Source organism: Trichosurus vulpecula, chromosome 5 (assembly GCF_011100635.1).
Source record: "Trichosurus vulpecula isolate mTriVul1 chromosome 5, mTriVul1.pri, whole genome shotgun sequence".
Taxonomy (NCBI): Eukaryota; Metazoa; Chordata; class Mammalia; order Diprotodontia; family Phalangeridae; genus Trichosurus; species Trichosurus vulpecula.
Genome location: NC_050577.1, coordinates 176591386 through 176608430, shown reverse-complemented (window position 1 = coordinate 176608430; position 17045 = coordinate 176591386). Strand labels below are relative to the sequence as shown.

The 17045-nt window shown below is 36.9% G+C and overlaps 1 protein-coding gene across 7 annotated transcripts in view; it reads left to right on the top strand.

The window, feature by feature from the left end:
• RBM17 (RNA binding motif protein 17) overlaps positions 1-16815 on the top strand; it is a 46034-nt gene extending 29219 nt beyond the window's left edge. For all 7 annotated transcript variants that reach the window (XM_036761539.1, XM_036761534.1, XM_036761538.1 and 4 more), the window contains exons 6-12: positions 1709-1765; positions 3976-4117; positions 5069-5220; positions 12274-12347; positions 13102-13200; positions 15248-15320; positions 15425-16815. In XM_036761539.1, coding sequence (XP_036617434.1) covers positions 1709-1765; positions 3976-4117; positions 5069-5220; positions 12274-12347; positions 13102-13200; positions 15248-15320; positions 15425-15528 — 701 coding nt within the window. In that variant the 3' untranslated portion in view covers positions 15529-16815. The remainder of the gene's footprint in view (positions 1-1708; positions 1766-3975; positions 4118-5068; positions 5221-12273; positions 12348-13101; positions 13201-15247; positions 15321-15424) is intronic.
• Positions 16816-17045: the final 230 nt, after the last annotated feature.

Below are 17045 nucleotides of genomic sequence, written 5' to 3'. Positions count from 1 at the left end.
GGATGGTGGAATAAGGAAGTTCTATAAAGAGTTGGGTTTGGGGGAAGAGATAATGAGGTATTGAAATTTTGTTTGAAATGTCCAATAATTTGGTGATGGAAGACTGGAGTTCAGGAGAAAGACTAGGACTGGATATATAGATCTGCTTGGAGATGATAACTGAACTCCTAAAGGCTGAGATCACCAAGTGAGAAAATAAAGAGAGAAAAGAGAAGAGGTCCCAAGACAGAGCCTTGGGGGCCATGCCTAATTAGTGGCGGTGACAGGAATGAAGAACCAGCAGAGGAAGACTGGGAAGGAGTGGTCATTTAGATAGGAGGAGAAACAAGAGAGATCAGTGCTAGAAGTTCTTAGAAAAGTGAATCTGGGAGAGATGATTCATAGTGTCAAAGGCTGCAGAGGTCAAAAAAGTTGAAGATTAAGAAGAAGCTATTAGATTTGGCAATTAAGAGATTATTGGTAACTTTGAGGGGGGCAGTTTCAATTTGAATGATGGAGGAAACCAGATCTGAACATATTACTTCACTGACCCCAAAACTTCACTATCATCCTATTACCTCTGGATAGAATAAAAATTCCTCTGGCACTTAAAAGCCTTCAGTTTGGCTTCAGTCTGTCTTTCCAGACCAATTTCACTTAACTCCTCCTCAAGCGTTCTCCTTTCTACCTACATTGGCCCACTTGCTATCCCTAGCTTCCTTCAGGATGGAGCTCCAATGCCATCTCTTACACATGTCATTCCTGATTCTCCTCGTTGTTGGCACTCCCTTATTCATCCACAATTACTTTGTATTTACTTATTTGTGTACATATAGTTTCCTCCCAGTAGAATATTATTGCCTTGAGTCAGGGACCGTTTCATTTGTATCTTTGTATCCCCAGTGCCTTGTCCGTAGTAGAGGCTTGTTAATTGGCTTTTCTAACTTATATATTGATAAGATTTGAATGATGGTATTTTTTCCATTTTGATGACAGCCATGTAAGATTTAAATCTTCAGGAATCTGACTTCTGAAAATTTTTCTTTAAAAATCAATAACAGTTTTATTCATGAGCCTTTAAAAAAAATTGTGGTCACTTCCCAACTTCCAACTCACTTCCTCCCCTAGCATTCTCTTGTAACAAAAAGGTAGTTAAGTAAAATAAATCAACACATTGACTAGGTCTGATGGTGTGGGCCTCCCCACCTCTCTACTAAGAAAAAAAGTAATGTTTTACTAGAGTTGTGCTTATTTCGCTTGATAGCCATTCATACAAGCCTTCACAAATCTTCAGAATTCTTCAGTCCTCATTTCCTGCAGCACCATAATATTCTGTTAATGTAACATATTTTGTTCAGCCATTCGCCGTTGTGTGTTCACTTTGCTGTTCTTTTCTGCTATAAAAAGTATTGCCACGAATCTTTTTGTATATATGAGACCTTTTTATCTGTAACCTTTGCCTAGGTAAAAGGATCTTTAAAATTTACTCTTCTAGTTTAATTACAAATTGTTTTCTCTAATGGTTGGACCAGTGCATAGCTCTACCAAACAATATAGAAATGTGCTGGTCTTCTCTCAACCCCTCCATCACTATTCCCATCTAACTTTGCCAATTTTTTGGGTCCAAGGTAAAGTCTCAGAGTTTTGATGTGTACTTCTTTTATTCCTAATTTGAAACATATGGTTTTATTTTTCCCAGTCCTTTAATCCAGTTTATGTTAATTTGCAGGTATGGGAGGTGCTGCCATTGCACCACCAACTTCTCTCGTGGAAAAAGACAAAGAATGTATGTTGATCTTTTCTTGACTTTGTTCATTTTTTAAAATGTCTCATGGTAGTTATGACTCAGTGATTGAAATTCTTAGCTTAAGTCAGCTGGGTTTCCTGAAGTTAAGGGGGTAATAATTTGTTCTAGATGCAATTTAATTGTGTAAGCTCCTCAATAAGATAAACAAACCAATCTTTTCCCAGATTTACAACTAGAGGGCTAGAGCCAGACTTTCCTATCCTTAATCCCATGGGGCAGAAGAGTACTCATCTCTGTTTTCTTGTTGCTTTTACCACTGTAATCCAGCACAATCTCCTATGTGGTTTAAAAGTATTCTCTATTTCCCAGTGTGCCAGCCAAGTTCTGAATACTGTTTTAGTAGGTCTGGTTTTTTTTTTGATTATTTTGAGCTTTATTTTGGAGTTGGCATATTTGATTTAAAGATTAAAAATTGTATCCTTTGCCAATTTAAAGAAGTATGGCTGGGTTAATTGAAAAAAAATGTGGGTTCTTTACTGTGCCACTTTTCTACTGACTGCCATAGAAAATTGTAGTATTGGTCACCTTCCACTAGATGGCAGAAGCTTACTTGATTTTTTTTTTTTTTTTAAATTTCCCTACTATTCGTTTCAAGGCATTGTGTTTCTGGATCTATTAAGCTCCCTGGCAAAAGATTTCTGCTACTTTCCACCTCTTCCATTAACAAAATTGTAATCAGCGAAAGAATTTGAAGGGTCATCCAGGCTACTTAAGATAGCCCACAAAAAAATAGAATTATAGTGTAACCACTCTGTTTAATAACCTTTAAAACAAGAGATTCTCTGTATTTTCTAATGTGTTATAATCTGCTGCAAAGGGTAGGTGGGTGGTCTTGAGCTTCAGATTTCAATCTGTTGTAAATTTGTAATTTGCTGCTCATGTATGTTATAATTGCCTACTGTCCTATAACTTTGCTATGAGAGAATCAAATGAAATAATATATTTAAAGGGCTTTGTAACCTTTAAAGCACTAAAATTATTATTAGGAGGAGGAAGAGAAGGTAAGTGAGTGGTAAGCACTATTCTCCCTATTATTTGTAATTATTAAATAACATACACCTGATGTAATTGAGTGCATAGATAGCATGAGCCAGTATATTGCTATAAAACTAGAAGTCAGGACCACTGGAATTTTGTCCTATTTTCTCTCCTATAGTCAATGTTTCCTTAATTATACTGTATGTTAAAATTTTTATTTTATATATAGCCTATTTAAATAGGAATGGCTTTTTTCAAAGAAACAATATTACAAATGTTAGTGAGGTTTGTAGGCCAAGGCTATTTAACCTATAATTAACGTAACTGAAACACTGTTCACTTAAAATGAAAAATCATAGAAAACTAGAAAGCACTATTGTTGCAAATATAAAATAAGCTAGCCCCTCGTTTCTAAAATGATTAGGTTCTAAAAGGTCACTTTTAATTTGTTGGTTTAAACTTAGAATATATTTTCTCACTTAGATTTAGATATTGACCATAATATAATTTACATTTTTTTAGGGCAGTTCCCTAAAGACTATTTAACCTATAATGCCACTAAAATATAGTGTTATAAAACGTAAGTACCATATTTCTAGAGAAAAAGTGTTTATGTGTTCCACCTTGAGCTATCACAAATACCTTTAGCCTTACTTCAGCTCTGTCATTGAGCTGAAGTCCTCCCCCCATGGGCATTGTGGCACGTTTGAGACTTTAGAGTGGTGACTCCCCAGCTCCAAATCGCAGGTACAGTTTCTGTGGTTTGTACTAGAGAATCTCAGAAGGTTGACAACTGCAGATCTAGCATAGGGAAGGAAAAAATAGGAGTTCCTGTCCCTGCCAGCATGCCACTTTTTTGTCAAGTATATATATATATCAATGTGGGACTACCTGAATAATATTTAAACATCACGTTCTTCTCTGCCTCAGCAGTTTTCATAACTTCGTCTTCTTCATTTTGGGTTAAAGACAAGAAGGGAGACAGGTAGTCCAAGGAACAGTTTGGGATCCTGGTAGCTGTTCTTTATTGTGGTGGTATACTCTGAGTCTTGGGTATAAGACATAAAAGATTTTATTTCTTCCCAAATCTTCATTAAGCTGCATGAAACATAAGTATTTGAAGTAGTTATGTGATAAAAATAATTTTATAAAGATATAAGTTCTTCATCAAAATTTTCTCCTTGTAAGTTTGTTTCCTTCTATCTAAACAGTACCCAGAGACTTTCCATTTGAAGAGGAGTCAAGACCTCGTTCACAGTCTTCCAAAGCTGCTATTCCTCCCCCTGTGTATGATGAACAAGAGAGACCACGATCTCCAACAGGGCCCAGTAATTCCTTCCTTGCCAACATGGGGTAATTATTTTAGTTGAATTCATTTTGAAAAATAAATTCATGAGAATTTGAGCAACATTGTTAAGTGAAAGTAGTGTGAAATAGTGGAAGACCACTGGATTTTAAGTCCAAGAGGCTGGATTTGAATCATAATTCTGCCATTTACTACCTGTGTGACCTTGGACAAGTCTCAATATTTTCTTCAGTTTACTAATCTGTAAAATGAGGTTGGAATAGTTGACCCTTAACATCCTTTTTAGCTCTAAATCTTTGATCTGGAATATAGGTATAAAGGAACATTTCAGACTCTGACACACACTGCCATTGCCTGGATATTAGCATATGCTTTTGTGTATAGTTATTTTGTTCTACACTGTCTTCAAGAACCAGCCTCTTGGTGAATTTGGAGGGCATTCCAGCAGCGTCATCATCTTCTCTAAAAACTCGTACATTTAAATGATTTTTAAAATTTTCATGTTCAGTTTCATATTCATCATAAATATCATGCCTGGTAATTATTAATTTTTTTAGTATAATTTGTAAATAGACACTATACATTTTGAATTAGATGCCATTTACCTAGAATCTTCAACATTCTAAATAGAATAAGATGAGAATTTTTTTCTTGTCCTGTTGGCCTAGTAGATCTTGTACTGTTTTCTCTGTAATTTGGAATTTCTTCACTTTAGTATATGAAACTTGCTTGAGTTTAACTTTTCATAACACTTTTATCCTATATATGCCTATTATCTATTAATTTATTCAAACCATTTCCTGCTTATATTGTTATCTAGTATTATATTCCAAATTACGTTGTCACCTGAATTCCAAAGTGACTGTTTATGCTTATGTGCTATTACGTTATCTAAAATTGGTTTTTGTAACATGGCAGAACTCCCACAATTCTTTGAATGTCTGTTTGATTTTAAGGACAAGAAAACTGATTTATATCGTATATCATTCTCTTGCTAGTGGTACCGTAGCTCATAAAATCATGCAGAAGTATGGCTTCCGAGAGGGCCAGGGCCTTGGAAAACATGAGCAGGGACTGAGCACAGCACTGTCTGTTGAAAAGACAAGTAAGCGAGGTGGCAAGATCATTGTTGGCGATGCTACAGAGAAAGGTATGTCTTCCTGAAAAAGGACAGTTTGGTTGTAGATATCAAGGAGAACAAGAAAACCTATAGCCTTTCACTGAGTATATTCCTTGACATTACCTTTTCCCCCAAAACTGCAGGTTTTCTACATAGTTCTTCAGTCAGTCAATCAATAAACATTTATTTGTCACCTACTATGTGCCAGGCACTATGCTAAGCTCTGGGGATACAAGAACAAGCAAAAGACAGTCCCTGTCCACAAGATGCTTACAGTCTAATGGGGGAGACAATTTGCATATAGCTATATGCAAAGCAAGCTATATACAGGATAAGTAGGAAATAACAGAAGACACTGGAAGTAAGAGGACTTGGGGGAGGCCTTCAGCAAAAGATAAGACTTTAGTTGGGACTCCTAGGAAACTAGGAAGCTCAGTAGGCAGAGCAGAGGAGGAAGGAAGTATTCCTATCATGAGAGACAGCCAGGTTCTTGCCTTTAATTTTCGGAATAAGGCTAGAGATTTAAACACTTAACAAGGAAAAATGGGGAAACTAGAGGAAAAGAAAATCTTTTTTCTTTCTTTAAAAAAATCATTAGGAAAAAATGTGGCTATGGTTTCTTTTGAAGAAAGAATCTTGATGTAAAATTGAAATTATCATAATGTCTTTTAATTGGATTTTGTAGCATTAGTATTAGTGATATATGTATTATGCCATGTTATCAGATATATGTTGAGTTCTCTTGATTACATATATCCTGTTTGCTTTATCTTTCTTCCTCTCCTTTCCTACTGTTTAATTCCTTCTGCTAAATTTTGCTTTCATATCTGAGACCCAAATCTGACATTAATTTATAATTTTGTTGCAGATCAGAATTGTTTTTCTCTAAGAGTGAATTAAATCAGGCAAAAACCTCCAGGGTAGCATTTTAGCGATTTATTTAAATTCCACAGTCTTATTCTAGTGCATCAGTATGTTGTGGAAATGACATATTCTTAACAACTATACTAACACTTTGACTGTGGTAATTCAGTGAAATAAATTTAAAATGCCCTTCAGTCCTGAGCAACCCCATTCTGCTATCACAGTGACAGGAAAGGAGGTCAGAAAGCATAAAGAATCACTAAGCCTATAGACTACTCAAACATTAATATAGCTGGGCCACAGATTTCCTTCTTTCAGCCATTTCTTTTAAGTAGGTTATTGTTAGAAATTGGTTTGTATACTATCTGTAAACAGTGGGCACTCTAATTTTTGAGGTGTTCATCTGTTAACAATTTGATGTACCTATTTGAAGAACTAAAATCAAATTATATTGATTTTCTTATGATGGATAAAACCAAAAGACAGAGTTGAAATCTAATAAAAGGTAACTCAGAGTTTCTTCTTGGAGAGGCAAGTGAGAGTTGTTAGCAGCGGCAGAGAGGTGGGCCACTACTAGGGCAGAGTAATGTGTATAATATCAGCCCGTTTTGCTTATTTGTTTTTATTTGCTGTGGAGGGTGGTTTCAGTTTGGGAGTTTAGGGAAGTCTGGGAAATGACTATGATATAAAGACAAAAAGGTAACACTATTTTAATGATAATAATAATATTTATGTGCTGCTTATTAATATGCCAGGCACTGTGTGCTTTACAGATAAATATAGTATATTTATTTATAATTATATTATTATCATGTTTTATTCAATCAATAAGCATTTCTTCAAGAAGAGTTAAAAGGCACTGGACATGGGGAGCGTTTTGTCTTTTTTAAAAACAGTGAAATTGACTATCTTGACAGATGTGGGAGTCATAGAAGAATCAGCTCTCTGTGCATTTAAACCATCAACTAGTTATGACAAAGGAAAACAATCATTATCAAATTTGAAGATAAAATTAAAATACAATGAATAATTGTAACAGTTTTAGTCTGATTTACTCAAACAAGTCATTGGTGCCTATAAGTGGGACATGGAAAAAGGCAAAGACATTGAACTCATATCATTTCTTCCAAATGTTTAACCAGTATAAAACAGTCACCAAAAAGAGGGGAATTGAAGAAGCTGAAACCATATTAGGCAGAAAACACTTGATCTCTTGGAAAAGATAATAGAGTGGTTTGCCATTTCATTCACCAGTTCATTTTACAGATGAGGAAACCAGGGAAATAGTTAAGTTACCTGCCCAGGGTCACACAGCTAGTAAGTATCTGAGGCTAGAGATTTGAACTCAGTCCTTCCTGAATCCAGGCTTGGCGCAGATTGCCGTTTTTGTTGTTGTTGTTGTTGTTGGGTTTTTTTTTAAACCTCAACTGAAGCATAATAGATTCTGCTCCAGCCCCTTATTTTAGCTGTGTGTCTGTCTCTGTTTCAAATGTTTCTTATAAACATTATTGGATTCTGGTTTCTAACCCATTCCCATTGCTATCTGCTTCCCTTTTATGGATAAGTTCATCCCATTCACATTCAGTTATGATTTCTAAGTGTGTATTTCCCTCCATTCTGTTTTCTTCTGTTTATCCTCTCTCTGTCTCTCCCCTCTCTCCCTCTCTCTTCTCATTTCTTTTCAAAAGTCTGTTTTGCTTCTGACCATTGCCTCCCTTAATCCACCCTCCCATTTATTACTCATCCTACTCTGTGTTTTGTCTCGTCTTTGAACCAGTTCCAATGAGAGTGAGGATCAACTATTGCCTGCCACCTCCCCCCTCATTATTCCCTCCACTGTAAAAACTCTTCTTTGCACTCTCTTATGTAAGAAAATTTTCCCCATTCTTTCTCTCCTTTTCCTACTCCTCCACCCCTTTTTTAGACTTTTCCTACATAATAGACATATTTATGCCCTCTATCTATGTAGACTTCTCCTAACTGCCCTAACAATAAAGTTCTTAGGAGTTACATGTCTCATCTTCCCCCATAGGAATGTAAACAGTTTAACCTTAGTTACCTAAAGTTCTTTATGATTTCTCTTTCATGTTTACCCTTTTATGGTACTTGTCTTCTGTTTGTCAGATTTTCTGTTCAGCTCTTGGTCTTTTCATCAGCAATGTTTGAAAGTCTTGTATTTTATTAAAAGACCATTTTACCCCTGAAGGATTATACTCAATTTTGCTGAATAAGTTCATATTCCAAGCCTCCACTCCTTTAACATGGAATCTGCTCAATTTTGTGTGATCCTTAGTGGGGCTTCATGATATTTGAATTGTTTCTTTCTGGCTGCTTGCAGTATTTTTTCCTTGACCTGGGAGCTCTGGAATTTGGCTGTAATATTTGTGGGAGTTTCCATTTTGAGATCTCTTTCAGGAGGTGATATGTCTAGGCTCTTTTTTTGATCATGGCTTTTAGGTAGTCCAATGATTCTTAAATTATCTCTCCTTTATTTTCTAGGTCAGTTGTTTTTCCAGTGAGATATTTCAAATTTCTTTTATTTTTTTTTTCATTCTTTTGACTTTGTTTTATTGTTTCTTGATGTCTTGTGGAATCATTTGCTTCTACTTGCCCAGTTCTAATTTTTAGGGAAATGTTTTCTTCAGTGAGGTTTTGTACCTCTTTTTCCATTTTGCCAATTCTGCTTTTTAAGTAATTCTTTTCTTCAATGAATTTTTGTGCCTCTTTTACCATTTGGCCAGTTCTGTTTTTTGAAGTGTTATTTTCTTCAGTATTTTTTGTGCCTTTTTTACCAAACTTTTTTTTTCCAATAATTTTCTTGCATCACTCTCATTTCTTTTTTGTATTTTTCTTCTTTGACTTTGAGCTCTTCCTTTAGCTCTTCCAGAAATTCTTGTTGGGCTTATTTTCAATTTGCATTTTTCTTTGAGGATTTGCTTGTAGCTATTTTCACATTCATGTCTTCTGAGTTTTGTCTTGGTCTTCTCTGATACTTTATTAGTTTTTTATAGTCATATTCTTTTTCTGTTGTTTACTCATTTTTCTAGCCTATTTTTTCCACTTTGAACTTTATATTAAAGTTGAATTTTGCTCACCTAGAGGTGGGGGAGGGGCACTGTCATTAGCTTAAGACTTTTTTGTGTTGCTGTTTTCAGAGCTAGTTCTGAGGGTCTTTAGGTATCCAGTGCTTCCAGGGAGAGGTGTGGTCATTGCTCTCTTGGTATGCTCTCTGATCTATACCAAGGAAGGTCTCCTGCAACCCTAAGCACTAGTGCTCCTCTCTGCTCTGGAACTGTGGGACTAGGGCTCCTTCTCCCTTGTGACTGACCACATGTGCTCCTATTTGCCTTGGAACTGTGACCCAGAATTGCATATGGGCAGTAGCATTGCCATACAGTGCCAGGTCCCATGCCCAGTACCAGCAAAAGGGCCCCGATAATCTCCTGACCATTTTTCCAGTCATTGCTTCTCTCTGCTCCCCCCCCAAACTCCCCACTGCCCCTTGCTGTCTCTGGGCTGAGAGCTCTCAAAGTTACTGCTCTCTCTGTCATAGCCACCTTGAGGCCCACCACTGATGAGCCATTTACCTTCCAAGCAGGCCCCATCTCTGTGTCACCAACCTTTCCTGCCCAAGTTGTCTTGGGCTAGAAAAATGTCTCACCCCAATCTTTTGTTGGCTATTCCTCTGCAAAATTCAATTTGATGCATTGTTTTAAAGTTGTTTAGAAGGGAATGTTGGCAGAGTTCAACTGGACGGCTACCTCCACTCCAGCATCTTGGCTTCACCCTGAACAGACATATTCTTAATGAGAAAAGAGAATGTCAGTAATTACTAACCCATATGCTTACCTTTTCCTCTTTTATGATGTTTTCAATCAAATGATATACACACTTTAAGAGTAGCCTCCATGAAAATATGAGAAGAAAATAAACAGACTTTCACAGTTTTCCTTATTGGACTCCATCTTCATAGTTACATAGCTGACTGAAGTGTTCAGAGAATACAAGATTCCATTCATTATATTATTTCTTGCTTTAAAAATATTTGACACGTAGAGTAAAATGTACCGTTAAAGGCTTTCCTCCAACAGTGAGTTCCTCATGCATGTGTTAAGATTCCTGATAAATGCTAACATAGAAATGGTGACTTGATAGCCCCTTAGGCCCCAATCTGTGATATTGTGCTTTACCCTTGATCTCCTGATCCTCTGCTCTGTATTTCTAGGAACTTACTCCTTCAGTCATTTCCTCTCCCCAGTATTCAGCCTCTCCTTATCTCTTAGTTACTTTACCTGTAGCCTGCTCAGATCTGTACTGTCACGCTACATTGATCACATCATCACCCACAAACATTCACCTCCACAATCCATAATTTGGAAACTTCTCACTCATAATAATATCCGTCCTTATAGTTTTCCTTTTACCTTAACCCTCTTAAGTCTATTCTCCTACCTTACCACAGCCTTTATTCACAGTATTCCTCACTGATGCCCTAGGCCACTGCCCCCATTCTGGCCTTGCTTTTGTCCTTCAAAATCTTAACCTTTGAGATAACTAGTTGAATTTTGCACTCTTTGTCCCCTACCTTTAAGTCTCTTGTTTTCTTGTTATCATATTGTTGCTTATCTTTTTTCAGATCTCAGCCCTGAATTATGTCATCATCTGCCTAAAAGTTACCTACAAACTTAGGTTATACAATTTCAACTGGTCTTTCACTGCCTTACACCAATTTTTTATTCCTTGTCCAGTTCTTATTACACTTTCCATAATGATGTTACAAGTTCTTTTTCCTCCCCAGTTCTCTGTTGCATATCATTTCAGCATTATCCTCCAACTTAGAGAAAGAGTACCCCTTCTTTCCCATGCCAGCGCTTGAGAGGTAGCGTAGCGTAATGGATAGGACACTGGCCTTGGAGTCAAGAAGTCCTGGGTTCATGTCCATTCTTAGACATTTACTAGTCGTGACCCTGTGCAAGCCATTTAACCTCTATGTACCTATTTCCTCATCTGCAAAATATAGCAGTTGGATTCAGTGCTTCTGAGATCCTTCCTACCCTAAATCTCTGATCCTTTATTTGCATCCTTAATCTCATCTCTTCTTTTTCTAAGGTTGCCTTCCCCTTCAGTCATCTCTCCCTAGTTCCCAACTTCTTAGCCACTGGTGCTTTACTTGTGGCCTACAGCCTATAACCTTTAAAACCTTCACCTGGGCCTACCATTTCCTTGAGCTGATCAACCCATATATCCTTCCTCCCTTTCATACACAAACGCCCAGAAAAAGTTGTCTATACCCATTGCTTTCATTTGCTCACTTTTCCACTTGCTTTCTGGAAGCAGTGGTATGATTAAAAACCATTACCTTACAATAAGGAGTTAGTTTTACAGTAGATGGAATGTTTAGCCTGTAGAGAACAAGTTTTAGGATCATAATTGTTTTTAGATATTTAAAGGACTCCCTTGTGGAAGAGGAGTGGGAGATTGGCCAGCTATAATGGAAAACTTCCTAACATCTGAGCTGTTCAAAAAATGAAAATGGCTGCCTCTAGGAATAGTTCCATGTTAGCACAGATGACAAGGCAGAGGCCCAATGACTATTTGAGGTTGTTATTGATAGGATTCAGGATTTGGGGAGGAGTTGGAGTAGATGGCCTTTGAGTTCCATTCCAACTCCTCACCTGGGATAGTGTTCTATTAGTATCACAAGGCTACTGGCAAACAATTTTTTTTTTGTACTTTACTGCCGTCCCTTTCCTTAGGCTATTCTACCAGTAAAGTAATTGGAATCTGCACTCAGTTATTAACTTGCCATAAAGTTATTAACTTGCCATAAACTGTTACTGATAAGGAATTGATATGGAACCAGTGGCTGTTTGTCAAGCTTTTCTGTTATCCAAGCCAGAATTCTACACTAATAAGTTGTGAGCATTTGTCCTCCTAAGCCGTTTGCTCTACCTTGAGAAGTGAAATAATAACTTATCCAGCAGCTTAAAACCTCTCTTTGAAAACCGTCTTGAAAGTCACTGTGATGAGCATTCCCTAAAACAAAGCCAGCTGGTCACCTTTTTCTAAGTAGGCATCCTTTTTTGTTGGGTGAAAGATGGCTGAAGTGCTTGAGATGGCACTGGATGCTCATTGCGGATTGCATTGTTTCATGATGGCAAAGGTTGACCCAGCTTTTTACTGTGATAACATACATATTGGTTTATTCTGTTGCTGCAGATGCATCCAAGAAGTCAGATTCAAATCCATTAACTGAGATCCTTAAATGTCCTACAAAAGTGGTTCTGCTAAGGGTGAGTAGAAAAAAGTCTTTTTGTCTGGCTTCATTTCAAATATTGTTCTAGTATAAAAAAAACAAAAACAACTGCTTAAATTATTTCCCCTGCATAATTTATGTCCAGGGATCACCTAAATGCAAATTATGGCTTACTAATTTTGCTTTTTAAAAGTGCATGTTAATTCACCAAAGTTGCTCCATAAGCTACAATGTATTGTGTCAGTGACTGTCAAGAGAATCAGGGTCATAGTTGACATTTGGGAAGAATTCAAGAACTGACTAATAATAAAGAAATGCAAGTCCTAGAGATACTAGTTATTGCAGGATATTGTAAAAGAAAGATTTTCCTTTCCTTGACTCAAATTGTAAAAAATTAAAATATGGTTTTAGTTATTGCATTGAAGTATTCATTTCTTTGCAGTTCGGTGGGTAGAAATTACTTTCTTTAAGATTGCTGTGATGATAGTTTCTCAGACCAGGAGAAAATAGTATTTTTGACATTTCTTTGTTCTGCTACTTGAAAGCTTTGCAGAATTCTAGTGCCTGAATAGGACCTTCTTTGACCTGATGCCCAGGGCTTTCTTTAATATAAATGCCTTTAATTTTTAAAAGAACTGTTAGCTTTGGGATGTTTCAGGGATGAACATTTTCAATATGTCAGGATTGAAGTAGGAAATTTGCCATTATGAAATTTTAAGATTTGTTGTTTGCTTACCTATAACCATCCAGTTTGATATATAGTCATTGAATTTCTTTTCCTTGATTTGCAGAACATGGTGGGTGCTGGAGAAGTAGATGAAGATCTAGAAGGCGAAACCAAGGAAGAATGTGAAAAATATGGCAAAGTTGGAAAATGTGTAATTTTTGAAGTAATGGCCTTTCTTTTTTTAATCCTCCGAAGAACATTTATATACTTATAATGAAAAACATTTAGAAAGAAAAACTTTTAAGCCAAGAGTAAGACCTCTTTTCCCCTGTATTGCAGCTTCAGGGACTATTATGCTAACTTCTTTTTGCCAGAACATAGCTTCAACAAATTGTTCTCTGCTCTAGGTGGACGAGTAATGGCAAGGTAAATTACTACCTAATTATAAGGGTATTTCTCATATGTTGCCCACAGTTCTCTTGCTGTACTATGACAGTTTGAATGTGGAGATAATACTTTGGGTTACTCCATATACTGATGCAGATTCCAGCCCTTCCACAATTCAATAAATATTCTTCGTGAGTTGCTGTTGCCAAAAAAATTCTCCACCTTTGATGATCAACTTCTTTTAGAAAGATAAGAAGAACAGAAATATAACGTATCAGCAGATACATAGAAGGTTCCTTCCATGCTTTGGTTCTTTGTCAACTGCTTGCTATTCAATATACATCTATTAAGTGCCTGTGTGCTAAGTGCTGTATAAGGGGAAAAGTCCCAGAGAGGAGGTGTCATTTGAGTTCGACTTGTAAAAGGGGTTAGGAGTAGGCAAAGATGGCAAAGCTTAAAAGGTTTTGAACAGAGGAAACTGAGGCATAGGGAGATTAAGTGAGTCACTCAAGGTCATACAAGTAGTGTCAGAGGCAAGATTTAAAGCCAGATGCTCTGAGTCCACAGCTGAGAGATTATTTTGGCAATTTTACTTTGTTCTCTCCAAAGTTACCAGTCATACCATAGTTGCTAACTGGTAGTCTTTTCTCATTTCTCATTCTTCTTGATCTCTCTGCAGCATTTGTTACTTTTGACCATCCTCTCCTGGGTATTGCTTCTAGGATTTCCTAACATTACTCTCTTTTGGTTCCGTCACTTATCTGTTCTCTGGTGTTCTTTGCTGGCTCATCATCTATATTTTCCCCCAACTATGGGTGTGCCCCAAGTCTCAGTCATGGGTCCTCTTTTTTTCTTTACTCTTTATTTAGTGACTATCAGCTCCCATGAACTTAATTTCCTCTGTGGAGTTAACTCCCAGGGGTGTGTCTGTCTGTCTCTCTGTCTTCAGTCCCAGGGTCTCCTGAGTTTCAGTGCCACATCATTAAACTGCCTGCTGGACGTTTCAAATTGTATGTCTCACAGACATCTCAAATTCAGCATGTCCAAAAAGAAGTTATTACCTTTCTCCAAAAAACTCATTTCTCTTTCAAACTGTCTGCTTTCCGCTGAGGGGTACTACCATCCTTCCCATGTTTTCAGCTTTGGTTTTATCCTCAGCTTCTCATCTTGCTCCTCCCACATATTGTCAAATTGCCAAAGTAGGATATTTAGTAAGATATCTTGATAGTGTAGAAGATAATTCAGTGTGCCCCAGGACTGGCTCAGAAGGCAGTAGGGTGTTAGTCTTCGAACAAATTGTTCTCTGCTGTAGGTGGAGGAGTGATGGCATGGTAAATTACTACCTAATTACAAGAAAATGTAACCAAAAGATGAGTCCTGGCTCTTCCACATATCGTATGACTGGACAAGTCATATAACTTCTCTGAGCCTTATTGTAGTGTCTTCATTTGTAAAATTGAGATAATCATCCATATACTACCTATCTCACAAGGCAGTTGTAAGGAAAATGACTTGTAAGATTAATAGCGCTGGGGCAGCTAGGCGGCACAGTGAGTAGAGCACTGGCCCTGGAGTCAGGAGGATCTGAGTTGAAATGCGGCCTCAGACACTTGACGTGTACTATCTGTGTGACCTTGGGCAAGTCACTTAACCCCAATTGCCCTGCCAAAAAGCAAAAAAAAAAAAAAAAAGATTAATAGCACCTTCTTCCCACAGCTGTTTTGAGGATAAAATGAGATGATGTTTGTAAAGTGCTTTGCAAATCCTAAAGTGTCAGATCAGTGCTAACTATTGTTAAACCGTGAAGTTTGGTATATATATGTAGGCCACTCTTAGCATAGGAACATAAAACTTTAATTAATACGATTTGATCTCTGTTTCAGATTCCTGGTGCTCCTGATGATGAAGCTGTACGAATATTTTTAGAGTTTGAAAGAGTTGAATCAGCAATTAAAGGTAAATTAAAATATACAATTATATATGCTTTATATTGGAGAATTTTTCAAGAGTCACTGGTTTTCATCTTTGCATTTAATCACCTTTTTCTGTTTGCATTCTAGCTGTTGTTGATCTGAATGGGAGGTATTTTGGTGGACGGGTAGTGAAAGCTTGTTTCTACAACTTGGATAAATTCAGAGTCTTGGATCTGGCAGAGCAAGTCTGATTTTAAGAACTCAGAGCACAAATCACCTCTGGCAATCCTTAGTAAGCCTTTAGGCTGAAAGCAAAGAGGAAAGAAGGCAAGCCTGCTTGACCAGTGGGTACTGAGACTTTTGGGAAGGACTCCTAAAATTCATGTTGACTGACCCTTTTTTATTTTGTGGTTTTTTTTTTAATATAGTATAAAATCCTTAAAAAAAAAAAGCTCTATGCCTCTCTGATTGTTTCTTTGTTTTTCACTACACCATAGTTGTTTACATTTATTGATAGGCCCTTATGATGATTCTTGAATGCATCAGTGATGTGATATTTCATGAGCTCTGGAAAATCTTGAAGATATCAAAGGGCAGGGCGGGGGGGAGGAGGGCAATCATAACATGTGATCCTTCACTTTCTTAGTAATGTGCTAGCTATAAAAAAAAATAGCTACACAAACCCCACAGTAATCATCTTGGCAGCTCTGCCAATGGTGAATACGTCTGCTCTTTTTGGAGCTAGTAAAACCTTTCTGTTGATTTTTGGAAAACCTCTTTACATTCAGAAGCAAAATTGGAGAATCATGAATATGAGAGAATGAGTTTGAACGAACCCTCTCTCTTCAAGCCAAGACAAATAGGACTTGGGAAAGGTTTGGATTGATTGTGTGTTGATACAGGAATCAGTAGACCTAATCTCTTGCCTCCAAAGATCTAAGTACATCATTGTGTGGGTAGAGAAATACAAGTTAGAGCAAACCCTATACCCCTGCTGGCCAAATTTTGTGCAAGATTTGTCATAGTGTTGATTTTACTATTATATAAACAAGATCCTTAATTTAAGATAGAACCTATCCACTTCATTTCAAGACGTTAGTGGATTAATGATTCCACTAGTGTGATGAAAGTATTGGATTATTTGAATGCAAGGTTAGATGTGGTCTAAAAGTTAATAGGGCCAGAAAAAAAGAGAACTGGCAAAATGGCCAGTGCTATATATAAGGTTCACTGTCAGAGTTGGGAGTGTATCTGGTATATAAATCTGTGCCTATGTTCTGTCCTGTTGTTTGCCAGAATGTTAAGTTGCAAACTACTCTTTCCCCAGAAGTGGCAGCAATGGGACAAGTGTTCTATTTTTTAAGTTGTTCTTCAATGTGGAAGTGTATTATGATCCTTAGGGGGCAAAAAAAGGAATCCCAATATTTAATCTCTTGATTAATGCCCTAGACCTGATTTGGAGGTTTGAGAACTATTTTTTGCCTTTAAAATTTTTTCCAGATGTTTTTAGTTCATATAAATAAAATAGTAACATTTCAGTTTTTGTGGTGGTGTTTATTTCGTTGAGTTTTTGTGCGTTGAGAAAATGTTTATGAGGATAGATAGTGCTCTGTGAAATACTTGTGGAGTTAAGGATTTTTTGATCTATGGCACAATGGAATTCTATTTTAGAGGGTAGCTGCCGCACTAAGATTCTTTGAAATTTTGAGATGCAGCTTCAATTTTAAAATTGTAAATACTATGTAACAAAAATATACAACATATTTTA